We start from the raw sequence: 26,256 nt of genomic DNA on the forward strand, positions 1-26,256 counted from the left end.
ATGAAAGTGATTGCAAGGAAGGACCTGTGTGGAAGGCTCCATGTAGGCCTTGGAGGTTTGAACTAAATTTCTTGGCCATATGACTGCATGTCAACTTTTCTCCATTGCCAATCTTCAGTTTGTATTTTGTATTGGTTTCTGTCACATTTTCTCTGATGTATCTGCCTGGACAGACGGTGGGCAGAGGCTGCCTCCTGTTGCAGGTCAGGCAGCAAGTGTGAAAGGGGTTCAATGTAAGGTACACGGCTCATCTCTGTTGCTTTGCTTATTTGTCCTCCTTTCTGTAGCATTAACTCATTTACAGAGTAAATAGATCAGCTTAATCATTCACAGCTAGGGGAAAAATGTAGCCAAGGACACCTTAAGTCCCCAAGCCTGGCAATCCTGAGGGAATCAGCCTGTTTAGACTAGACCAGAAAACGAAGTGCACTTGCAAATTTGTGCATGTTTACTTGTGGCTAAGAAACACTATCCTAATAACGTTCCAGTCCATCAGAAGGCTGTAATGTGACTGCATGCAGTGATGCAGATGCCTGTAAATAACAGATACCTTTCACTCATGAATTAGTACAGTGAAATGGCAAGAAGGGTAGAGTCAGTTATTGCTCTGTTGTCCTTCAGTTTACACTGATCAAAGGCAGTGTTTTGAGGACAAGAAGTTTTCTTTGGGCAACTCTGCTTTGGAATATTGCTTTGGTACGCAAGTAAACAACTCACCTGCAGCCAACAAGTTCACCTATCTGTGTCAGAAGGAGTCTTGTTCTCAGCCACAGCCTTTACAAAGTAATGCTGACTGATTCAGCCTGTGGCCTTCACATAGGACAAGCCCACCAGCTTCTCTCATTCTGGGACTGACAGTTCCAAACCCCTCACTTAAATCTGCAGTCCCACTAGGGCAGCCTCGGTATGCTTTGACTGGGAAAGTTTAGACAACCGTCACATTAAAGAACCTTTATGAATTAACTGTTTGAACACAAGAGCAAAGCTCTAGACTTTGGATGTCATCTTAGTGAGGTGAGCAGAAAGCCACACAAACTGTGCAGGGTCTTTCTTCAAATGCATGAAGTGTCTGTTGACATATCTCTCTGTCCTTGCTGTAGCATCCAGCTCTCCAGAGGATTCTTGCATGGGTATATTGTCCAATTCTGTTTTGAAGGGCTGTTCTATACTACCTTACACAATAACATGCCAATGTCTTTGTTTTTCTTGTATTTTGGCTCAAAACAAGACTTTAACCCCATTATAAACAGCATAGAGTAGGAACGTGCCAATAACTTGCACTGACCTTATAGAGTCTCTGTACTGCAGTGATACCTTTATGCTAGGTATTGGACATAGAAACAACAAAGACGCACTTTGCCTTACGAAGGTCAACATGTAACTGTAAGGCATTTAAGTAGGCTGCAGTAAAATGGGTCTGTGCCCAGAAATGAATGTTGTAGAGGAAAAAAGCAGTGGAGGTCCTATTTGTTTGTTGGACATTTTGGGATAGGAGTGTGGGTTGTACCAATGTCAGTGAAATGCTCTGATCACTTTGGCCAGGCCAGGTGGCATACCTGTTCTAGCCATACCTGACTAAGGGTACCACACCTGATAAGCTGTACCAGGGTTACTCCTAGCTGGCAGCAGTACAGTATGTACATAGGAGGGTTATATTGGGAGAACTTTGCTGTTTCGAATACATTAGTAAAGACTGTGATTCAGGTGAGTAAATCACAGAATTACAGTTTGATTTTATCCACTTGAAAATGAAATGTCAGAGGCAAAGAGTCCCTGTATTGGCAGCTGCCAGGTAGAATAGCCAGCATAGATGGAGAAGTTCAGACAGAGAAATTGAGGAGAGTTGGCTTTGATCCTAGCAGGGAGCTTGTTGTGGTTTAGCCCCAGCCGGCAGCTAAGCACCACGCAGCCGCTCGCTCACTCCCCCCCAGTGGGATGGGGGAGAGAATCGGAAGAGCAAAAGTAAGAAAACTTGAGGGTTGAGATAAAAACAATTTAATAGGTAAAGCAAAAGCCGCGCACGCAAGCAAAGCAAAGCAAAGCAAAGCAAGGAATTCATTCACTCCTTCCCATGGGCAGGCAGGTGTTCAGCCATCTCCAGGAAAGCAGGGCTCCATCACGCATAATGGTTACTTGGGAAGACAAACGCCATCACTCCAAACGTCCCCCCTTCCTTCTTCTTCCCCAGCTTTATATACTGAGCATGACGTCATGTGGTATGGAATAGCCGTTTGGTCAGTTTGGATCAGCTATCCTGGCTGTGTCCCCTCCCAGCTTCTTCTGCACCTGGCAGAGCACGGGAAGCTGAAAAGTCCTTGACTAGTACAGCAACAACTAAAACATCTCTGTATTATCAACACTGTCTTCAGCACAAATCCAAAACATAGCCCCATACCAGCCACTACGAAGAAAATTAACTCTATCTCAACTGAAACCAGGACAGTATCCACCCCTTATTCCATACCATTTACGTCATGCTCAGGTCTCACACTATTCAATACATTCTCATTACCCACCATCACCCTTCCCATCCTTTGATATAATACACACATATCATTCCCTTAGTCTATGGACCACCCCTGTAAAATGTCTGTAAAATGTCCATAAATGTCCACAAAATGTCCTCTGAGTTCATTTAGTCCATGACTTTGGGCTTCATCTCTTATGGTTGTTACTCAGGACAGGAGAGGTGGTGTGTTGCTTGGAGTTATTGGGCACCAAAACCAGCTCAGGTCAGGTCACTGCTGCACTTGCACTGCTTCTTGTAAGGCTTCTCCTCCATTGGTTCAGGTGGTTCCGGCTGTAGTAATTCCTATAACATGCAACTCAAATCATGGGTTACAACAATCTAAAGGTATATCTATTACAATGTCCACCCCTGGTCCTTTTGGACCAGGTTATAGGGTTTAACATTGCAATGAACTCCTCCCCTTGCTCCTAGCCTGGTTAGCAACAAGGGGTTCCTGCTATAGTAATTCCCACAACATGCAACTCAAATCCCGGGATACAACAATTTAAAGGTATTTCCATTACAATCTCCACCCCTGGTCCCTTTGGACAGACCATCAGGTTTAACATTGCAATGAAGTCCTCCCCTTGCCCCTGCTCCAGCTTGGACTTGTCCACAGAATGTAGTACCTTCAGAAGTAAACTTGCTCCAACATGGCCTCATGCACAGCCACTGATGCTTCAAGATGTACCTGCTGCAGCATGGACTTCATCCACAGCCACAGATGCTTCGAGGTGCACCTTATCCAGCGTGGACTTATCCTTGGACCACAATCCCTTCAGAGCTATACCTGCTGTGGCACAGACATAACCAAAGCCACAGACGTTTCAAGATATACCTGCTCTGGCATGGGCTAATCCATGGGCACAGACGCCTTGGGGTGTCCCGCTCCCACGTGGGTTCATCCACAGGTCACAGTCCCTTCGACTCGAGTTCACACCAGAGTTCCAGCCTGTCCAGTACAGCAGCACAGAAACAGCAGCACTGCCCTGGCCATCTGCCAGCCCAGGCGCAAGGCCATTGCTGTTATCAAAATGTTCCCAGGCACAGCAGAGTAAGGCGATCAGCAGTAGGCAGCTGTAGGTCAGCTTGAAAGTGATGTTGAATACTGGCTTGGTTTGGCATACCTGCCATTGTATTCTGAACTTTTCCAACCACAACAATGGAAAAGGGAAAATATAAACTAAATTCTGAGATTTTCAGGATGGAAGTGATGGAAGACCTTTTTTTTTAACAGTTTATTTATCTTCTGTTTTTATTTAAAAGAAAACCTCTTTTTAATGACACATCTCTGTTTTGCGTTTAAACACCCTGGCTTTGTTCTCAGTTTTGGTTGTCTTTCCATATTTCATGCACGCATGGCTGCCTCTGCATTGCCTTCTGTATCTAATAACTTATTTCTCTCTTTCAGCTCCCTGCCACACCTTCCCACTTATCTACACATATTATTGAACTGCAATAATTCCAGGCAATTTTCCCGAGCTGGATGAAATGGCCTCATCCTGATTGCCAAGGGATAGGTTGGCCTACAAAGTAGCAGTGAATTAATAATCAAGAGCCTGAGGTAGAACCCTGACCCTAGTCCTGTCTCTGCTAGTGACCTCCTTTGTGGCACTGTCACACCCTTCCCTTGTCTAAATCTTTCATTAGGTTGATTTGCCTTTCTTCTTCCTGGTGCTGTGCTCCTTTCACTTTTTAAATTGTGCAGTTGACTAAAGATACAGATAACCAGCATCCATTCTAATGTCTTTTATTAGGCATATTATGCTGTGTTAAAGCTCAGCAGAAATGGACTTGATATCCTTGTATGCTTCCCAGTTTGTTAGTTTGTGCATTTGGCATCCCTTAGTACAAACCAGTAAAAACATAAAATAAAAGTAGGGGGAAGAGCGGCTAGAGGAATTTCTAGATATATATTCATATGTGGATATTAAAACCAGATCCCTAATGATATCTGGCATTCTCAAGTTGTTTATCATCATTCCATCAGTGCAGACAGATTGGTGCTGGGAACTTGGGTCTAGACTTTAGTAAACTTTGGACCTACTGTTTTGTTTTAAAATCTTTTCCATTCTGAATAGCTCAGAAAGTACTGTGGGATACTAACTTATTGGATAATAACTGTCAAATAAACTGTCTTTCCTTATCATCACCATCTGTTTTGATTAGACTTTGTCAGGAAAAGATTTTGTAAGCACAAGTATGGACCTGAAGCTAAGAAAAATCTTTTGAGTTGCACTTGCGTGACAAGTGAGGAGATGAATAGGTTGTCACGCACCAGTTCTCCATCCATTATTTTGCCTTGTGTAATGTTCTTCACCTGTCTTTGTGAAACCCTGTAAGAGGATGTTATTTGAGTCAACCATGAGGATTCTTCATTTTAGTCAGACTGTAAATCAGCAGAGTAAATGCTGGCATAATAAAAGTTTAAGGCTTGTGGGGTTTATTGCAAACATGTTCAAAGATCCATTTAAACTGAACAATCATTGTCTCTGTTTAGTATGGGATTTGACTGCAGATTTGGCAATCTGCAAATGTGCTTTCCCTATAGTTTGTGGGGGTAGAGTTTCAGTAAGTGCTGATACTGGCATAACACAGGTGTATTAGTCTCCTGGTGGCTAAGACATCTTTTTAGTGTTATTTTCTTGTCAGTCCTAGTTTTGGTGTGGTTTGTTGTTGCAAGACACAAGGTGGGTTTCAGTGATATAGTGTCACCATCTGGTTCAACCTTCTGTGATTCTTTATGGGTCAGAAGCAAAGGTCAGTAAAGCCTATAGAAGTCTTTCTAATTACTTTGGCTGTGAATCAGACCTTCGTAGATCATGGATTTAAATTTTAATCATAAAAATCTTCAGTGGAAAGGAAGTGTCTACAAGTAAACATCTATACAACTGCATGCTTTGCAAGCATCAAGATTCGTGCAGTAACTAAGATTCCCTTGGTCATGACTGGAGTGTGGATCCATTGGCATGAGGCACCACAGCCATTTTTCCATCAGAGCTGTGCTAATGGCAGTTTAGGAAATGAGGGAAAGACAGAGAGCAGAGTGAGGACATTATTTGGGAGGATAACCGTGAGTCTTGCCTGAGAAACTGGTTGTGGGATTCACAGGCTTCTGCTGTGAGCACAGGAGGAAAAACCTTTAAATCTGAAGAAAGTGAGGTGATTTACATAAACATCCACAAAAATTCATTCTTTCTGAAGTTATCTGAAGTTCATTCACCACTTGTTACAAATGGACATTTTTTGTGTCTTAGGCAAGACAAACTTGACTGCTCCGAATAGGAAAATATTGTAGAAGGATGACAAGGGTGGTCGAAGGTATGGAACATTTTTCACTACAAGGCCAGAATAGATTGACTGGGACTCCTCACCCTGGAAAGGAAAGGAGTGGAGGAGAAGGAGGGATAATAGAAGTCTCTGAAATGATACATGGAACAGAGACGGTAAATAGGGAAAAAATCTCTTTCCATTTAAGAAATAATACAAATCAAGTGAAAGTAGAAGACGACAGGTTGAAACTAAGTTGAAAAGAAGGTACTTCTCTGCAGCATGTCTTTAAACTGTGGAACTTCCTGCTACAGGATGTTGCAATCAGACAAATTCATGGAAGAAAAATCTACCAAAGGCTTTTAGGCACAGAAGCAAAATCTGTGAGTCAACAAGTCTTTAGGCCTTTGACTGTTAATCTGGTTAAGTAGCACTGCGTGCTCATCTTGGTCTTGCTCTTCTCTAGGCACTTGCTAACCATCACCATCAGTGACAGAGCCTGGACGAGGATTGCCCTTTGGTTCAAGCCAGTGGGGGCATTCTGATGTTGTTTGGAACAAGAGTCAATTATAGGAAGCGAGTATTAGAGAGTTTGCAGAAGGATTGTTATACTTACAAAATGAGACTTTCTGGCTTTCGGTGAACTTCAAGGACACAACTTTAATCCTTCCTTGTGAGTCACTGATGTGAACGCCAAGGAACAGGAGGTTAGGAAAGCACCTTATGTGTAGCTGAAAGTGACTTCTGAGCAATTCTGGCAGGAAGCAGGTCTGTGAAATCTTATTAGCTCTTCAACAGGAGACAAAGTAGGCCAAAGGATGCTTGCAACTAGTGCGTGACTCTTTTGCATCAAATGACCACTTGGTTTGATTGCACTATACTTAAGAGGTGTAACTGAGGAAACCTTAAGAGAACAGAAGTCAAAGAAAAGGCATAGTGGTGTTTGCAGTGCTCTCCTCACAATGTGGCTTGCTTTCCCTTAGCAAATTATTAAATGTTTATCTGGAGTCTGTGATTTATGCAGAAACTTTATTTGAATTAATGAATTAATTTATAAAGTATTTGTCCTAATTTGTGTTTTCTCCAGTACAAAGGTAAATGTAGAAATGGCACTACTAGCTCTGTTTGACTTAAAAATCACCCTGACACTATACTGTATTAAAACAGGCCTATAGTTATGTTTATGAGGTCATGCTCTACTTAACAAAACATAGGTTTAAAACTTATAGTCTATTTAGTCTGACAGAGAAAACGAGAAAAAAATTCTGAACGAAATAATTAATATATTAATGTGTCATTATATCTTAAAATTGCAACTTAGTTTGAGATGCTAGATGCGACAAGCTCCAGTCCAGAGCTGAAAAATCTTTAGAATAAGTGTGGCTACATAACTTCTGTAAATCATTCCTAATGTCTTCACCTCTGGCTAATATGCCATCTCTTAACTCGGGATCTCAAGGCATTTTTTATACACTTAACTTGAGCCTTATCACCTGCTGCAGCATACTACTGGAGTACAGGAAGTGTTTGTTTTTAGAGAAGCCCATCGATTTACACTTTTTTTATCTGAGCGTATTGCATGAGATGTAAGTAATTTCAGAATTTGGAGATACAGACTTCATCAATGTATTTGTGACTGACAGAATTTCCCGATTCCTTCAACATCTTCTGTGGCGCAGGCGGTGCCCGACGTACAAGTCCCACCATGTGAGCTGGATGCAGAGCTGGAAATAGTAGAACTGTGCTCCTGCCAGGTGGTGTTGCCCTGGTACAGGCGGTGTTGGAATGAGAAAGAGTATAAGTATTAAAAGACACATTTTTACTATAGGACAGGATTTTAAAATAAATTATGTAATTAAAAATATGTAAAAATATGAGCAGTATCCTTCTGCTATAAGCACAGAATATATCCCTGCAAGCAGGATTACTTAGACATTGATTTGATGTACTTTCTTGATTAATAGCTTTTGGCTAAAGTTCTGTTAATCTGGAAAAAAATTATACACATTAATATCTATTTTTGTAAATGGGATACTTAATGTAGACAAAAATAGGAAGATATTTTGATTAATTAAGCAATATATGCTTTACAGGATATCTCAGAATAATGTCATTACAGTTATTCTCAATTTCTTGACAAGCAAGTAAAGGTGATTGTCCTCTACTTTCTTACAGAACAGCACAAAGGCTATCCCATGTAAAGAACATTTGAAATGTGTGCACACAAGTTTCACAAATCAAGACTTAGGAGCAAGCTTTTGAAAGCTTAAGCACATTTGTATCCAATTTACAGTGAACAAAAATTGAGTTTGCTGCAAGCAAGTGTTTTACTAGTGTGGTGACTTTAGTAGTATATATAGAGGGACTGCCATATTGAGCTAGAACAAACATCTTTTTAGTTTAATGTCTCTGGGCTTGATTTGGGAAGACAGCCAAAGCAGAAACTGATCCTGTGCAAAAGGACTATGTGTCTGAGGAAAACTATTCTCGGAGACTATGTGTCTGAGGAAAACTACATCACCGGAATCATGTGAATTTCAGCGTGGATTGGATTTTGTCATGTGGGCTGTTGTCTTTCCACCCAATCTGCACAGGAAAGGTGTCGTCCTCTCTGAGTTGGAGAATGTTCTCCAGCTGAGCAATCATGATTTAATGACGTGATAAACTGAGGGTGCCGATGTCAATGGGCTGTATAGCAGGCATCAGAAATTTGTGCTAGCAAAGGATTTCGTCTGCAAATTGCTGTGAGCACAAAGTTGCAAGTTGTTAAGTTCCTAGTCTAATAACGTTCATAAAACCTCTCCTTTCTAAATACTTTTAGTTGAATCTTTGAATGAAATATGTTCTTGCTTGATTAAAACTGAAATCTGATCTCTGAGTTGCGTCTCTCTCCTTGCCTGGGAAGAACTGAGCTGAGTACCCACAAACGTCTAAATATAGGCTTTGGTTTTTATCTCCCAGCAATGTGTGAGGCCGTTCCTGCTGTCACCAACGAATTGTCAGCCCCATTAGTCTTAACATGCACTGAGATATGTTTGTGCTGGATTTGTGGCTCAGGCCTTCTTCAGAATTTAAGTTAACAGGACAGAATTTTAATTGGCAGGAGCTAGCTTACCTCCAGTGAAGGCGATGCAGGAGATGCACCACCTAAACCAAATTACTATCTGCACTATAAGAAGTGTTTCAGCTGAATTGTTTATAATTCTTTAAATATCAAATAAAATAATAACATATTTCCTAACCAAGTGAGCCCACGGGGTCGTGTTATGTCCAGCTTTATCATGATTATTTGCTGTTGTTGGTCGTAGGTAAAATCACTGTTGGAAATTCAGAGGGAAGGCTCCTCAGGCTGATGTGTTCACTTGGTGCTAGCTAAAGCAGAGGCCAGATCTGGACCTGCTTCCTCAGGGCCTCAGCTTCTGTGTAGCCATCATCAGTCATGTAGAGGGGCGGCCAGATGCTCCCCTTGTGGAACACCAGGTCTTTGCACGTGCTCTGTGTTTGCTTCTTGCTTTGGGGTGTTATGGCAGGAGGTGCAAGGCTGTGGAGGAGTGCTTCGCTGTGTTAGCAGAGCCAGCAGAGTCCTGGAGTGGTATTCTTGTATTCGGCTTCCGGTAGCCACCCTGATTCTTTTGTTTGGGAGCCTGGTAAATAATCACTGCATTTGCGTAAGCAAACAAAACCTCTCTTGTTTATTTTAACAGCAGCGGTCTTGATGTTTGATCATGGCAGAACACAGCAAAGCTGGGCTGCGTAGGAGAAGTATTGCTTGGGTTGGTTACTAGGAGAAGTGTTGTTTTGGGCTGGTTACCTGTCCCCATCATGCACATATGTCCATGCTCAGCACATCAAGGTCTTGTGCTTTATTACTGCATTTCATTGATGAAGGCAGAAACAATAGGAGCTTTAAGAAAAATCTTAGTTAAAGGAAGACTTCATGTCTGTGTTTCAGCCTTAAAAAACTGAGATGTACAATCACTTCCAAAATCAGTTCTAGTCAAGCCAAATTCATTCAGTTTTACAGCAAATATATATATATATTTATTTAAAAGTAAAATTAATTCTTGGCCTGCATTAATAAACCCAACTGAAATACTTAGTTTCCTTTGAAGAAAAGACTATGTGGTTGTGGCCTGGGCAGAGGACTAGAAATATTTTGCCTTAGGAACTGAGACCTCGAGAATTCTTAAATAAAAGAATGTGTAGATACGTCCGGCGTTGGGGTTAAGCAGTGCTCTGCTGCTGTCAGTGCTGAAGTGTGGGTGGCAGAGGCCGTTGTTCGCTCTGCTGGGCTGTCCTGGGAGTGCTCTATTCTCTTCCCTTTCCACGGTGAATTTTTCATTTCAAAGGTGATCTTGTGTCAGGAGAAAAACCTGTCTGTATAGGAAGAACTGTTGTCTTCAGAGAGGCAATGCCTGTGCAGTACTTTCCTTTCATTTAGAGAGATCAGTTCATGGAGGCAACTCTAGTGCCTTTTGCTTGCTGTTACCTGATATGTAACAATATGACTTTAATTTAATTCATATAATTTCAATCTTTCTGCTATTGTAACTCCCCACCCCTAATCAAACAAAAAACCTCCAAACCAAACCAGTGCCCTTCAGCTCTATGTTAAACTGTAAACACTGTCCAAATTTATTGTCAGGTCACTCATCCAGATGCGGTCCAGTCTGCCTGCACTGACAAATGAATTATCTCGCGACTAATGCAAAAGAGCTGTGTTCACTTCCAGGGCTGGATGCCTCGGGGGGCAGATAAGGCAGGCCGACGCGGAACAGCTCTCTCACCATTACCGCAACACGGCGTGGTGAGGGAGATAACTCTGCATCTACCACGATGGAGCCCTGATCCTACTGTAAGAAAAATATTAATAGAATTGTAAGATAAACATTTTTTTTTGTATTTACATATTTCATGTAAATATAAATTTAAAGACTATGATATTTATTACGTGTCCTGAGTTTTCTAAATGGAGAGCATCGTGAAGAAAGCAGTAACTTGGAAGTCAAAGGATGCATCTTCAGCTCCCTGTGTAGTTCTGAAACAGTGAGGTTTTGGGCTTATTTGAAGCTCTAATGCGTACAGTTTTTCCAGTAATTATTATGTGTGATTGCCATTGTCTTATCATAATTATGATAAAGTATTCTCTCATCTCTTATTCTTTCTTGGCTAAGTATGTGGACAGTGTTGCTATGAGTGATAGAAAAGCTGCTTCTTTCCCTTTTGTGGATGGCTGCATTGCAATTACAGGTGACAGGCTGTCTCTGCCTGGGCTCTACAGTTAATTGCATGGTTTAAAGGAGTCTCCATTGGTTATAGATAGCTATTCTATTCTTCACACTTGGATAAAATTTTCCGTGTGGATGATGTTCCCATCCATGCTTAATGGAAAGTTTAGTGGGATGCTTGGATGCCAATTCAATTTGTGTTATAATTGTATGCTATGGGAAAAAATGCTGGTGTGTTTGCTGCTGCCTCAACTGTGTGCTGAAATGCTTACCAAAACAACCAACCAAAGCGGTGCGTCTTAGTGAAAACCCTTCTCCGGAGTGGACATGCAGGTGTAGATGCAGAAAACAGCGACAGAGAGGGCAGCAGGTCTAGAAGTGGTTGATGGTTTTGCACAACTTTAGGGAGATATGTGCATGGTTTGGTAGGTTAGAGGTTGCCATTTCATGCATGTTTGGGTGTACAAGTTCTTGTTTTCAAGGGACTCTGGTGGGGGAGGAGTGAGAACAGCTTGGAAAGGAGCGTGAGCTATGTATACCTAAAGCAGGGAGCCGAGTCTTCATTTTGCACATTTTTAAATAAAAGCTTTTGCTCCATCAGTGGCGGGGTAGCCTGGGCTAAAACAGCTCCCAGTTTTCCCAGTCAGAGCAGCCCTCAGGGACTTTGTTAGAGCATCAAGAGGCCAGTGGTGTGAATTCAGCTAATGTGCTCTCGACATGTCCCTGCCTTGCCCCGATGAGGCAGGGCCGGGACCGCTCACCTCCGCTGTGGGAGAGCTCCTGGCAGCTGACCGTGGCTTAAGGCAATGACACTGTCCGCACTGAACTGCTGAGATGTATTTTCCTGCCAAAAGTATTTGCCTACTGCTCAGAAATACTAGTGAGAATCTTTTAAGCTCTTTATGAATTTGTGAAACAAACCCAGTAGAAAATGTTTGTTACTTTAAAAAAGAATCAAGTTTTAATATTTTGATAGTGAGCTTGAGAATAAGAAGAATAGTGGTTCAATAAAATTCTGCTAAAAGTAAGCAATATGCTAAGTTATTGGAGCTATGATGAGACACTTTTATTATTTTTTTTTTTAAACCATTGAGGTTTAGAAAACAATACAAATAAGCTTCAGCCAAACAACTGTGGAAATCAAATAACTGATGTGAAATCTATTAGCAAGTATTGTACTCATTCAAAAGCAGAAACAGCTTGAACTGTGCAGCTGAAAAATTTTCAGCAGGTCAGTTCCCAGCAGTGCAAAGTTACACTTGGTTCAGAAAGGAATAAAAGGTGTTATTTACCCTGTGAGGTTTGAGGTGCATTTGGGCCACAGAGCTCTGGCAGCGCAACTCTGAACTGGGCCATGGGAGGTGGGAGGGCACCTACTGTCATCAGGAGCAGAAACATCAGCAGTGGGAACAAGTCAAAGCACTGATTCAAATGACCCTGAAACTGGGAAGAGCTTGAATACAGGCTTTGACTTTATTGCTGTCCTTTATTTGGGTGGGTGCTGATTTCTGATGGTCTGAGGCATAATGTTCCCCTCCTTCGCCCTGCTCAGCAGTGACCTCGGGGAGGTGGATCAGAGGGCATACGTTTGAAATCTCTTCAGCAGGGTTGCAGAAATATTCTTGTAAGCACAGTGGTCTAGAGATGTAAGAGAAAAATGATTTATAAGAACAGGTAACAGCTTCTAATTAGATCAAGAGACAGAATTGAAAGAATGGGCCTGCTTTTGGATACATCCTTTGGGCTTCCTCAAACAATTGGGTAGGGGGATTTTGCTGTTCCATTTCTGTTGTTGGCTATTTCGTTTCACTTCCTGAACGGACATCTAAAATTGAAGAAGCATTACTTACTTTATGTGCACTTGTCAATTAAGCAATCGCTTTTTCTTAGATGGAAGTTGTATTAATATATCCCTCCCATTTGCACAGATTTTTAAGAAAAAAAAAAACCAAAATTTTGATTGCATTTTGTTTCATGCAGCTTCAGATCAAGTTTGCTTTATTATTACTTGGAGGCTGCAGGAAAGTTCCCTGGCATATTATTTCCCATTGTAATTTATTCTCATGGCACTTTGAATACTTAATGCTTTTATATGCAGTAAATCATACATCATCATTAAAATTGCCTTTTATCTTCTATTAAGGTTTATATTTGCCAGGAACACTGGAAAGTAACTAAAAAATGAAAAGTAACAAGTCTCTTAAAAAGCAGAGAGTTGTAGTTGACAGGTTAGACTTAAAAGTGGCATTTTTAATGCAACTGTGTTCTGTTCTGGTACAAAGACTACTTAGACTAACACTGCAATCTTTATTTGTTTAATCACTAAATTTCATTAGTGTACTCAGTAGTGCTAAGACCTGAAATAAACTGTTATATATTTTTGCAGCAAATTATTACAACAGCATGGACTTGGAAATGTTTCTGATGTCTTTCTAGTGCTTTACTGCAATGAAATGTAGTGAATAAAAGCAATGAGCAAGATACTTGCTAAAACACTTATGGGAGTCCCCATCAATGCAGTATCAGAAAATCAGAGCAGGAGTCTTATGTGAATTTGTTTTTTGAAAGAAAAGAAAGATAAGAAGTGAGACAGAATTTTGTAGGGGATATACCATAGAAGTCATGTGCAAAACATTTTTACATTGTAATGCCAGTATTTCAATTTTCCTGGAGGAGGTTGTTCTTCAAAATGAAAATCTATTGCCTTCTGGACCAGGAAGATGCTGGCAGTCTCACTGAAAAGATCAACAAAGATACGAGTCGTAAGCATTACTAATGATGTTTCATGCTCTGTGAATATTTGTCCACTAGGAGCTGGTCTAAGGCCCCCATCTCTTTACACTTGAGCTGTTGAAAAGCCATCAGTATGGGAGAACAATTTCCGTTCTGTGCCCTAATCAGTCAGGATTTGAAACAGTGGTTTAGAAATGAAAGAGTCTGTGTTCTCTTACCGGTTTCCTGCACTGTTTAGTTATCCTAAAAAGATATTTTCCACTTGAGCAGAACAGAGAATTAAAAGAAGACATAGCAGAATTTGTGAAGAGTAAGATCGAAAGGAAGACCTGAACATAATTAAATAAATATAAGTGAGAGAATTATTGTGTGTTTCTTCCCTGATTGGAAAAAAACAGTTTGTCCAGAAAGCCAAAGCAAGAAGTGCATTGACATAGCATCCTCACAGTCTTCTTTTCACAGACTTTATCCTCTAAATGGCATAATAACTATTCACCAGGTAATATTGTGTACAGAAACTGGGAATTAGCTAAGTACTTGATTCAGTCTCCACATTGCGCATCACCCTTGTATTCGCACTCGAGGAAGGTTAACAGCAAATGGCCTTTAAAAGCAAATGAAAATGTAAGCATTTTCCTGCAAGCAGGAAAATAGGAGCAAATGGAAATACACAGGTGCCATCCATATTATTGTGATACATACATGCAAAAATGCCCATAGTGCCCCGAAGACTTTGAGCAAGCGATGTGTCAGTGATAGCCCTCCGTAGGAGAGCAACAGGTCTGGATTATTCTAGCGTCACTATCAGCACAGAGCCAAGGACTTGCAAAACTGTGCCTGTAGACTTTAGCTATCCATAGGACTTTTGGGTCATCCTTCTTTATCTTTTGCATTAGATGTGGCTTTTTCAAAACTTATGTCATGATTCACATCATGCACTCTGAAATTATTTCCATTTTGGCCAGCTCGTGTCTACAGAACTGGCCCTAAACCGAGATCTTAAAATAGGGGTGTGCCGCAAGGGAATGTAATAATCATCCACCCACTGGAGCTGTTGAACAACAGGCAGCAAGGTGCAGGCATCTTGTAGGATGAACTTCAGTATTGAAAGCACAACTAAATATAACAATTGTAAAAGATACAATGTTCCTAATAGTCAAATATCACTCTCTTTTTTATTATTCAATTATTGAGCCAATTCATAAAATTCTATTGTTGTCAGTGGGAATGTCAGTTCCTGTGACAACCTGACTGCTTTTTTGGGAGCCTAAATATCTTGCAAGTTTGTTATACTTACATAACAAAGATTCCCATATTCCAGATATGGGACTTTTGTCCAGAGTGCCCAAATGTTACTCTTGAAGCACTTTGTTAAAGCAGTATAGAAAAGAGTTAAGTAAAGGGGAAAAAAAGGAAATATTTTATGATTGTCCTATTAATGATGAGCTTTAATGCATTCGTGTGTTAATATTTTATTATGAGGGAGCTGTAGAAAAACCCTGGAATAAATCAAAAGAATTAGTTTGTTTTCTTCTCTCCTTAGCTATAGAGAGAAAATGTTGGGATTGCAAAGCAAGGCAACTTCTTCAGTGTAGGCTGTCCACAATAGTGTGGCTGTACAGCAAGTACACCTTTATGACAAAAAATTAACAGCAGCTAATAGATGAAAACGCTATTTTGCATTTTGGATTCATAGAATAAGCCCATTTTGCATCAGAATTTCTCAGAGGTAATCTTTTTCCAGGTAACAACCTAAGTATTTGAACTGTGAAAACAGAATTCATTGCAGTAGCAGTAGCATAGAAATGCTTTGTGTTTCAAAGTCTGCTAGCAAAACCTCAGGTCTTTTATCAGCTAATGCTGGCAGGCAGGTGGACTGCTGCTACAGGGGACGTGTGGATTGGGATGGGCTAGTATTGACGATGTTCAGTTACGGGTAGTGTTGGTTAATCCTCCTGTTATCACAGCATAGGTAACTCCAGCTGACTCACCTTTTTCTCAGTGCAGCGGGACGCTTACTCGGGGGAGCAGCTGTACGGCTGCGCAGCAGCAGAGTCCATGAGAGGACTTGTCAGTACAGACAATTGAACAAATTCCCAGTAGTCAGACTGCTCTCACATGAAACTTCTACCCCCTTGATTTGCTGCTGATTTGGAAAACCACTTTATGTCAACATAGGCAAATAGGGGAGATGGCAGATAGCCTGTGTCTGTTTGAAACTGTTGGCAGAAACCTGAAAGCATTTTAATGTGGATTTTTAACCTCTCCCTTTCCTGTCAAACAGTACTGTCACCCATGTGGACCTCAAGATATGCATTGAGTCTGGCAGGCTTGTTCACTGTGCCTGCATGCATGTGGTTTGGTACCTGATACAGCTTCTACGATTTCTTTAGCAACAGGCAGCTGGATTGCCTCAGTTCAGAAATGAGTTGTAAACTGTTGCTCCCTGCAACTTTAAAATAAAAACCCAAACAAACCAAGATTTTTTCCAAGCCATGGGCAACCAGGAAGAAACTTCTGGCTTGCCAGATTTCTCACACACCTGACCCTTCAAAGTCAGCATGTCAGATTGCAGAGAAAGGCTTTGCTACTGTTAGTTTTGTTAAACATTAATGCCAGTTTCCTCCCTTTAAGCACACAAAGGGACAGAGGTTTGACAAATGCACTCAGATCGTGTGTCATTTGTTGTTTGACAAGTGAAGCAGGCAGTGCTCAGGAAGCACGAAGGCTACAGCAGGGCACGAGGGACTGGGAGCAGAATTCCTCCGTCTCCGTTCTGCATCTTTCCAGGAGGGAAGAGCTTCTGAGTAAGTCTGGGATCGGTAGTCTGAAGCGATCACAGTTGTGTGCTTGTCAGAGTCATGAGAGGAGGAAACTAAATAAGGCAGAAGTGAAGAGCGTGAAGTGCCATAGCAGTGAACTCTTTAACGTCCTTTCCTAAAACCAGTTTTGCAGTAGATGGGCTTTCTACTCATAGGCAGGAACTCAACACCAACCTTCTGCTTACTAAAGATAGCGATAGGAGTAGCTCTAATTTCCAGAGTTTGCAGCTCTGGTATAGGACAAGGGACTTCAAGGGACTAAACCTCATTTTTACATCCTCTCTCTTCCCCTTGTCCTCCTACCTCTCCTGCTCTCAGACAGAACCTAATTTCTCTGCATGGCTAAATACATGTTTCTTGCCTAGTCTGATGAGATTCCTTCTTTTCCTCTTTAATTCTTAAGGGTGATTTTGAAGTTATGCAGCAGTATTCATACCTATGTACTCTGCCACTGCTCTCTACCTGTCCGTCCCCCCCCCCGATATGCCCCTGGATGACAGTGTGTATGAGGAATGACACCCTTTTTTCTGGCATACTTGGGGTGCATACTTTGGACATACTAAGCTAAATCTGATTTTATTGTACAGAAAGAGTTAGTCCATTAGGGAGAGGCCATACTTATTTATATGTAGGCTGAATACGGCTTACAATGACTGTGCTTTTCTAAATGTTGACCAAGTGCTGAGATGGAAACCCGTCGTGAAATGCAGTGCTGCTAGCACACTTTTGTGTGTTGTGTTGATTTTGATGCTTGGTTTCAGGAGTTTTTTAAATACGTTTTCTAAGAAATTTACTTTCTGGGGTATGAGACAGCTTGAGGTTTTTTTCCACTGAATAAATAGCAGAAGTCTTACGGGTTTGTGCTTTTCAAGAAAAAATCAGTATTGTGGGCCAAACTCTGCGGGACTCTGAGGGATGTAACTTAGGGTCAGAATCTGGACTTCAATTTGTTGCTTCAAATGTACATTAGTTGAGAGCCCATGGGTTACTGCAAGGAGTTTGTTGTTAGTTTTTGTAGTCTTTAGAGAGCAAATATTTTCACAGCTGATGAGCTTATTAACATTGCTAGTTGCCTTTTCTTGCTGCCTTATACACAGATGTTGATATTGCCTCATTTGCTCCATAACATTTTCATTTTCTTGATGCTTTTGCCTGATGCTATCTATGTATCTTCCTGTAAGGACATGAGCTTTACTTTTGGCTCTGTCCTGAAAAGAAAGGATGGGTGATAGAAGAAATGTCTACTTGTTTTAGTTGCTCTACATTAAATAAAACTTGCAGTTCCTTATTATTGGGCAGCATTCCTGCTGCATGTCAGTGGTAGCAAAACATTTTCATCCTCAGGGTTACAATACATGCAAATTCCCACATAAGATATGAAAAGTAAAAATGTATTGGCCAGCTCCTTATAAAACCTAATAGGCCAACAGAAGAGTGTAAAACTAAATCCACAGTTTTATAAGAAGCCAAGGCCTTGTGAGAATGAAATCTTTATAAAAGGATATATAAATCCCCCAGATATTATCCTGGGCTTGAGATCCCACAGCTCTTGTAGGTGTGGTGATGAAATGTGGTCTGGGAGGCGCATTTCAGCTGGGTGAGTAATGTACACGTTTATGTTACCCTTGATCGTGGTGAAGAAAGTGACTGGGAGTGTCTTTCCCTGACCTAACTCTGCTCCTGTTGACAGTTATGGTCAGTAAAAAGCAGAGAGAAGCCAATGTCTGAATCTTTTGGAAAGTTTCCTTTAGATCATGTTTTTGAATATTGGTGTGTGCAGTGTTCAAGCACTGCCTGATCCCACTTTTTTTAATACTCATTGAAACTGAATTAGGGCCAGATGTAGGCTTTAGTCAAGTTAAATTTGGCCTTATCTGGGCTCTTTGGTAAGTAAGTATGATAGCAACAAGCATTGCAAGTCACAGCTTGGCTTTTTTTTTCCTTTTTAATTTTTCTTTTTTTCTTTTTCAGTTTATGTCTGTCTGCCAACAGGTTGGGGAATAAATAGATCAAAGATTTTTTCAAAGCTGTGTTCAACTGAAAAAACCCTCAACAACTCTTGGCTGGCAAAATCTTTCATATGACAGTCAATTGTGGGTATGCCCAACACATTTCCTTATTTTCCTGGCTTGTTTAGCTAAACAAAGTAGAATGAAACATACAGTAACCAGTCAGATATAGTAACCTAATTTAATTTTCAGTGCAAATGTTATTTAGACTGAACTTTGTTTTTCATAAGTGCGCATTTGCACCAGGTCAATGCCTTAAATCTTCCTATAACAACAAGTTTTGCATCAGTTTGCATCTTTAGGAACTTCTCTTTAGTAACTCTTGATTTGTGCTGACATAAGCCAGAAGAAAATCAAACCCTGATTCATAGATATTTAAAGAAAGTGAATGAAAAAGGGCCATCAGTGAAACTGAAAGAAAATTCCCTCTTAGATTCAAGCAAAATATTCAATTTCTTCTTAATCTGTACAAATCTATGCACACTGTAACGTGTACCAACGGTCATGTTTGTCTGTCATAGCTGGAATTTATTTTGCATTCCATAAGGTCAGAGCCACTAAAGAAAATTACGATGATAAGAGAGGCCAGGGTCATAAACCTTCAAATCTTTCCTCCTTCAGAGGCAGGATGCCTCGAAGGATGATACACTTTGCATACTCAATTAACATGTACAGGGTAGACTCTTAATGTGTATTTTATGTTATTTCACCCGTAGTTATGTTCCTTTGCTCCTCTCACCATAGTGTCCATAAAACATAGTATCTGCGAATGTCAGGCGGTGCAGCTGTGGTCTGTTGTATAGGTTTGGATGGGTTGTCTATGATGATATGAGGGATGTCAGCTCACAACTTATAGGTCAGTATAAGTCATGGCAGGCAGTGGCACCTTCTGAAATGCTGTTTGTACCCTCAGTCTGTCCTGATACCAAAACTGTGCTGCAAGTCCCTACTAACTGTTTCTTCTGAACATACGAAGTATTACATACCACTTGGGCATATATTTCTGGTATTTGAGAAAGCAGCAAGTGTCCATGTGTTTCCTTCCCTCTCTCTTGCTTCGGCACCTCCGCGAGTCATATTTCACTTATCAACTGGTTCTTCTCTTTTCTGCTTTTTCAGGTGCTGAAAAAAAATCCTGCATCTAATTTTGTTCTTGCAGTTGTTCACATAAAAGTCATGTGTTGTGATAGATATTACTAGTGCTCCCCTCTACAAAGTCTGTTATGAATGTTGGACTTGTTCTTAAAAAAAAAAAGGTGTAACTTTTGTTAGGAAAACTGTTTTGGCCATCTTCAAAGGTTGCAATGAATGTCAACATATGGGTGAGAGCCAGACAACTGTCGGGATGCAATCACATAACTAAATGACTGAGAAGTTCACAGAGGAAGGTAATACCCTTTATATGGTGGAAAAATAGTCCAAGTTTTAGGCACAGAGATCGCTGGAGATCTAGGCAGGTGGAAATTCACCCTTCTAAGGGACAAAGGAGAGAGGGTAAAACTTATAAAATTAAGCTAAAGATGAAGAACAAGGGCGCATTTCTCTAGTCTTATCATTGTAAGAGTAATACAGTAACAAACAAAAAGCTGTCAGATTGCTTCATCCGTATTATAGAAACATGTACAAAAAGTGCCCTTCAGAGGACAAACAAGCTTTCTTAGCATCATGTGACCTGGAGCGTGCTGATTGTATGCCATTGCTTCAAGGTTTTGCTTACAGAGGAGAAGTTTGCAGAAAGTCGAACTGAGTTGCTGCAGTTGTCTTGACGACAGGATGACATCCAGCTACTGGTCAGAGATGAGACCCTTCAGAGGCCTGAGCACTCTTTAGACAAAGTTTAAAATCAGAATTACTCCTTCTTTTCTCCTGCTTCAGATAGTCCATATTACTTATTAACTTCCTTCACAAGACATGAGCTTCAAGTGCATGGCAGTCAGGCAGAGTTAGGTCAGCTAGGCTGTATTCAGACAGGGCTGATGTTGAGGTTGTTCTGGATTCACAGAGATAATGCAGGAGCTTCTATTCTGCTGGGATTTTAAAATTATTTTATTTATTTTGATTTTATTGTATTGTATTTTAGTTTTATTTTTATTTTAATGTTTATTTTATTTTATTTCCTATGCAGTGCAGTAACTCCAGAAGCAGCACAGACATTTTCAGATCTTTTCGATCACTTTGGTGTTACCCTGTTGTGACATACTATATTTTCTCCAGATGTCTCAGGCCTCAAACTTGTTGGATTGTGAAATTAGTAGTTGAAAGGATGACAGAAATTAAGAATGCCTGTTTCATAGCAGACAGATGGATAATGGCTTTCAGTTTTATAACCTGCTCTTCTAGGATGCTTTCTCACTGTGTTAAACAAACTACAAAACCAGAAAACTGGAAAAAGAAAATCTCTACAGAAGGACCTCACTGGACATTGGCAGCACACTGGGGACCAGAGCTAAGCTGGTGGGTCTGGAAGGAAAATGTGGATACTGGTAGGAGAGGTAAAGAATAGATTTTGTATTTATTCTGAAGGCAACTTCTCTGAGTGGATGAGATTGAGAATGGTTGTTAAAGATGGGATGGAGCCCTGAATTCCCATTCTTTTTCTGTCCCTATTAGATATTTATTCTTAGGTCTATTTGATGAGGTTTTGCATAACCTAGAAGTTGATTTATATGTAAAGCAGGGAAAGCAGACTTGGCTGTATTCTGGATTAGTGTGCAGCCAGGACTCATGACTTTTTGGCTTCCAGTTCAGTTCTTTTCCCTTTGGGTATAGAGTATTTCAGTAAAGTATACAGTGACCTCGTAAGGTTTTCTGACTTGTCAGAGCAGAAAAGGGATGAACCTATTTTACAACAGCTTCTCCAAACCAGAATTCCAGACTTGGAGGTCACCAAACCCAGAATGGCCTCAGATATTTTAAAAACTAAGCATCACAATTTATAAAAATAATTTTTAACCCTTCCCAAGTTGTGTGCATTTAAGTGTAGAAAACTTGCAAAGCTCTGGCAGAATTAGTTCCACAGAGTTTATTGCTTTGAGATTCCAGGGCAGATAAACAAGCATGTTGAAAAATCACCTGTGCTTTGAAAAAGCAAAGCAGAGAGCTTCCATGTGCACCGGGATTTTGAACAGTCATGTTTAGACATGCTGCTAAAGAACAAGTTTCAAGGACTGGCAGTTCTTAAATAGACAAATAAGAGCTTGTGCATTCTGCCTGATTTAAGAAAATGCTATAATTTGCTGTGTCGCCACTCTCTCTCCAATAAAACTCCCAAGATCTTGAGAAAGCAGGTGAGACTTAAACATGCTGAACCGTTTCCAGAACATAATAAAAATAAGTAACAGTGGAGATATAACAAGGGAAATATCTATTGCATAAATTATTATTCAGAGCATGTTATGGGAAAAGAGTAACTGTGAGGGAGGCTTCCATTTTTCAACTTTGAATTGTATTAATTTTTTGAGGAGAAAATGAGAGATGGTCCTATGAAACTGCTACACTGTACTTCAGTGGAAAAGAGAGAATGTCCCTCCCTGGTATTTCAGTTCTATCTTTTGATTTTTTTTTTTTTCCATGTGCAGCCAGCTTCTGATCACTGTGACAGAAGGTACAGCACAGGCTAGTCAATCTTCTGTGCTTCGGGTAGTCATTTGTATCTGAACAGAGTTTCACTGTTTTTCCTGAGTTTCACTGGTGTAAATCAGTAAATCTTTTCCAGAGTTGTTCCTGAGTTTCACTGGTGTAAATCAGACGTTTTGCTTCTAAGCTGTAAAAACTGACTTCAGCTGCAGTCAGCTGAGTTTCTGTGTACTTCTCTTCATGAATCGACTGCAAAGACCCAGAGGTCTGGAGGGGTTTTATACACAGGAATTCACTGCAGCACTCTCATGAATGCGTCCCACAATTGTTATCATTAACTCAGTACTTCTTGGGAGCACAGAAACTAGAGCTTTTAAAAACGGCACACAGAGCTTGATCTTTTTTTTGTTTCACAGTCCTAGTGGCCTATCATTTTGTAACTAGTTCTGAGATGGTCTCAATTTTTATTTAAATGGAAAGTATAAAAATTCCTTGGGGAAAAAAATTCAGAAGTACAAACAGAAAAATAATTGGTGTTTCTATTTTTGTTCTATCTTTAAACATTTTGTGATATTCATCCACTTTGATTTTATTGCTTCATTCTCTCTAAATGCTGGGACTTTTCCATCACTAGCACACGGTCATGAGAGTGAGCCTATTTCAAACAGTCTTATAATGCAAATTCACTTTTAAGTTTGGAAAATATTTTCTGTCTTGTTTTTGTCACAATCCCAAAGTCAACGACAGAGGGAGGAGGTTATCTGGAATGCAGATTTTCAGGGATTTTGAGCCATGGTGAGAGCTCAAAAACCATAAAGGGTCTGGTGGAAGAGAGGGTATTCTGTTGCCACTTACATCACTTTCCTCTCCAAGTGAGAGGCAAGATATGACAAGCTGTACTCCTTGCTTCATTACCAAGTTGAATCAGCTCAAAAACCACCTTACTACTGTGTGTCCAGCACTGAGTGTGAAAAGTTTACCTCCTTTACTCACCATAAGCTCTTATTTAGATTCAAGATAATTAAATATCATCTGTATTTATCTACTTGAATTATGTAGAAAATTACAATACTGTATGCTATGCCAGAGTGCAGAATATATTGTAATAGAAAGGTTTACTGCCAAACAAAATTGGAGTTAAATTCATAGTGCAGGAGGTCCCTTTTGTCTGGTCTTAATGTTCCCATAATTCCTAGTTACAAGGAGTAACAATAACATTGATTTTTAAAGTCCTTTTTTACTCCAGGTACAATTAATACAATGCAAGATTCAATTAATCTTCTTTGATGCCGTATACAAGGCAGTTGTCCAAGCCTAGACGCTCATTTATGTTTGAGAAGAAAATGTAAAAACTCAAAGTATCATCAATACATGGGATCCTCTTGGGCCAGCAGAGCTTAGCAACAAAGCCATTTCATACCACATATTTCAGTGATGGTTGTACCTTTGCCCGTCATGCTAACCACCTAGTAACCCCGTTAGACCAGTCTGACTACCCGCATTTGTTCCCTGAACATTCGCTGTTGCTGCCTTACAGTAATGCCTTGCTGAGTTCTTTGCAGCAATCGCTGTTACTGCCTCTCTGTCCCCACTGGTGAGGATGCAGCTAGGGGTGAGGAAATGAAAGGAAATGGCACAGTGTCACAAGCAAATGATGCTGCCTCATTGCTTCTTTGTCCAGTGGTTTGTTTCGTAACTCATCTCAAAATATAACCAAACCACTAACTGGTAGTGTTTGATAGCTGAAAGTGGACTTCTCATAGCTCTTTAGAGGAAAGCGTAGAGGAAATTATTCCTAGTTCTTGTATAGAGAGGGAATTTTTTGGGAAGTGTCCCTCAACATTGCTTCAATCAAAGTCATTAAGGGTTTTTGGCATTCTTTGAATTACTCTGCTTTTTTGTCCCTGAAGAGACATGACTGGAAGATTGCTGTACTGCAGTAGAGTGTTCAGTTTTTGTTTGTGTAAAAGTATTGATTCGTACCAGCAGCTTTCACAAGCGTGTGTCTGACAGAGGCAGAAGAGTGCTTTTCTGTTTGCTTGCTGGGTGATTTCCTGGTAGCAGTGTCCTTAGGGTGGCGTGAAACTGTACTAGTTACACGGAGCTGTCGGTACTGAACCTTTTCAAAAGTGCTTGTTTTGTCCAGGTCACAGAAGTAATGACACAGAAACGTGGTTCTAATGTGAGCTTCTGTTGGTCTCTATGCATTTTCTCTCGTCTGCCTACAATGTCAAATGAAGTGGAAGTTCAATGGAAATGAATACCGCAGGAAGCCATTACATCTGTTTTCAGTAGTGGTACATCAAAATGTGCACGGTGCACTTGGTTCCAGTTAACAGATGAGCAGGGCGTGCTTCCCTCTCACCTTGCCTTGCTCTGGGAAGGATGGATCCCAGTATTCACACTCATGCTGACTGGCACCAAGTAGGAGCTGCTCCTAACTCAAGGGACCTTTCTGTCCCGCTGAACCACTGTTACAGTCTGACCATACAAGGCTCTGCTTTCAGGTGGACATCGTCCTGCCTCTTGCTCAGTTCAAAAAATGTGCACCCTCATTTTTGTTTCTGCATCCTGAATTATGGGTAGAAGTCAAGTCTGAACCATAATACAATCCATTCTTAGTCTGAATACAGAAATGCAAGTACAGCTTTTTAATGTGGTGAGAAGTTACACTTGCATGGGAGAAAATACCCTTTTGAAAATCCAGGGATCCAATAAGTTATTGTTCTCTGAGTTTCTTATTTCACTTGCCTTTCAACTATTTGGAGGCTTATACTGGTTGAAGATCTGGACATAGATAAGCTCATCTATGCACACAATAAAATCCTCAGGATTTAGGGGTTTTTCAACATTCAGTTATAAAGATAATTTCAATTTTTCATCCTGAAGTGGGAACAAATCCATTTTGTTTCCTCAGTAGCTAAAAAGACTAACAAGATGCCAGAAAGGTGTGGGCTTTACCATTCTTTCCAATGGAATGTTAACAATGGATATCTGAATTAGTGCTTCAAATGACCATTTTTGTACAATCTTTTGCTTGAGAGAGAGGTTCTTTATTTAAAGAAATGAAGATCATCATTAATCCTAAAATATTATTAATTTGTAGTGTCATATGAAATAATTTGAAAGTTGGTAGCTGAGCATTTCCTAGCATTCTGTCTTACAAATTTCCTGAGAATTTTGTAGTTACATCCTCAATTACCTGAAATCAGGGCAGCTTTAGGGTCCGTATTGGAGCCCTGCTGATCTCAGGATCCAGCTGAAGATGGATATTCTAACAATATAGTGAATGAAAATGTGTTTCTTCACATCTTTCTTGAGAAACGTTCTGTATACTCAATTACTGATAAAATTATGGTTTTTTAAAAAAAATTAGTTTTGCTGTTCTTGCAAGGAGAAATTTGCATCGCTTTTGTTTCAGACCTCTTTAAATGTTGGCTAGAGCAACAAGAAGTCTCTAGTCTTGTGTGGCAGGCCAAATCTGCTCAATACACAAACTAACATGCTTACGGTCACAGCTGACTCTGATTTTATTATCATTACTCTGAAACAGGTTAGGTTGTCCTGATGAAATGGCACAATGCTCCTGAGAAAAATCAGGGATAAGCAGAAAGCCTAAATAGAATACTAAGAAAGCAGTATTTTCCTAGCAAAAGGGAGGAGAAAGTCTTGAGGAATAAAAACAGTGCTGTGTGACTTTGCATGATCTCACCAAACATCAGTGTTACTGTGAAATTACGGGATCTCATCAACAGGAGCCTGGAAAGACCCAGTACCTTTTTGTCCACACGTTTCTTCCTCTTTTTTCAGTAAATGGGCTCCCAAGCATGAGCATGTTGAAGTGGGAAATTCCCTGGATCAGAGAGCCAAAAGCTGTCTTATTCTGTAAGTGTTGGTTTAAGCAGGGCAGACAGGATTTGCAAAGCTGAAAGATCGCTGAGCAGCTTCTGCCAACTCATCTTTCCTCAGCCCAGGATGATCTGTGGAGTCACTCCTGACACTTCAGGAGAGCTAAAACAGCGCTGTGGAGTCTGAGCTGCTTAGCTCAGAAGTCAGAGCAGGGCAGAGGGAGTTAGGAGTCCTGTAACTCTTTCAAGACAAGTCACTTA

The 26,256-nt window shown here is 40.5% G+C and overlaps 1 protein-coding gene across 6 annotated transcripts in view; it reads left to right on the forward strand.

Moving 5' to 3' along the window:
* DENND2B (DENN domain containing 2B) overlaps nucleotides 1–26,256 on the forward strand; it is a 192,897-nt gene that overhangs the window by 83,608 nt on the left and 83,033 nt on the right. Inside the window, exon 2 of one of the 6 annotated variants that reach the window (XM_075502182.1) lies at nucleotides 6,246–6,355. The exons of the other annotated variants lie outside the window; for them this stretch is intronic. Within the exon in view, the coding sequence (XP_075358297.1) occupies nucleotides 6,324–6,355 (32 nt within the window). The 5' untranslated portion in view covers nucleotides 6,246–6,323. The remainder of the gene's footprint in view (nucleotides 1–6,245; nucleotides 6,356–26,256) is intronic. 6 annotated transcript variants of the gene reach the window in all.

The sequence above is a fragment of the Mycteria americana genome, chromosome 5 (assembly GCF_035582795.1).
Source record: "Mycteria americana isolate JAX WOST 10 ecotype Jacksonville Zoo and Gardens chromosome 5, USCA_MyAme_1.0, whole genome shotgun sequence".
Classification (NCBI taxonomy): Eukaryota; Metazoa; Chordata; class Aves; order Ciconiiformes; family Ciconiidae; genus Mycteria; species Mycteria americana.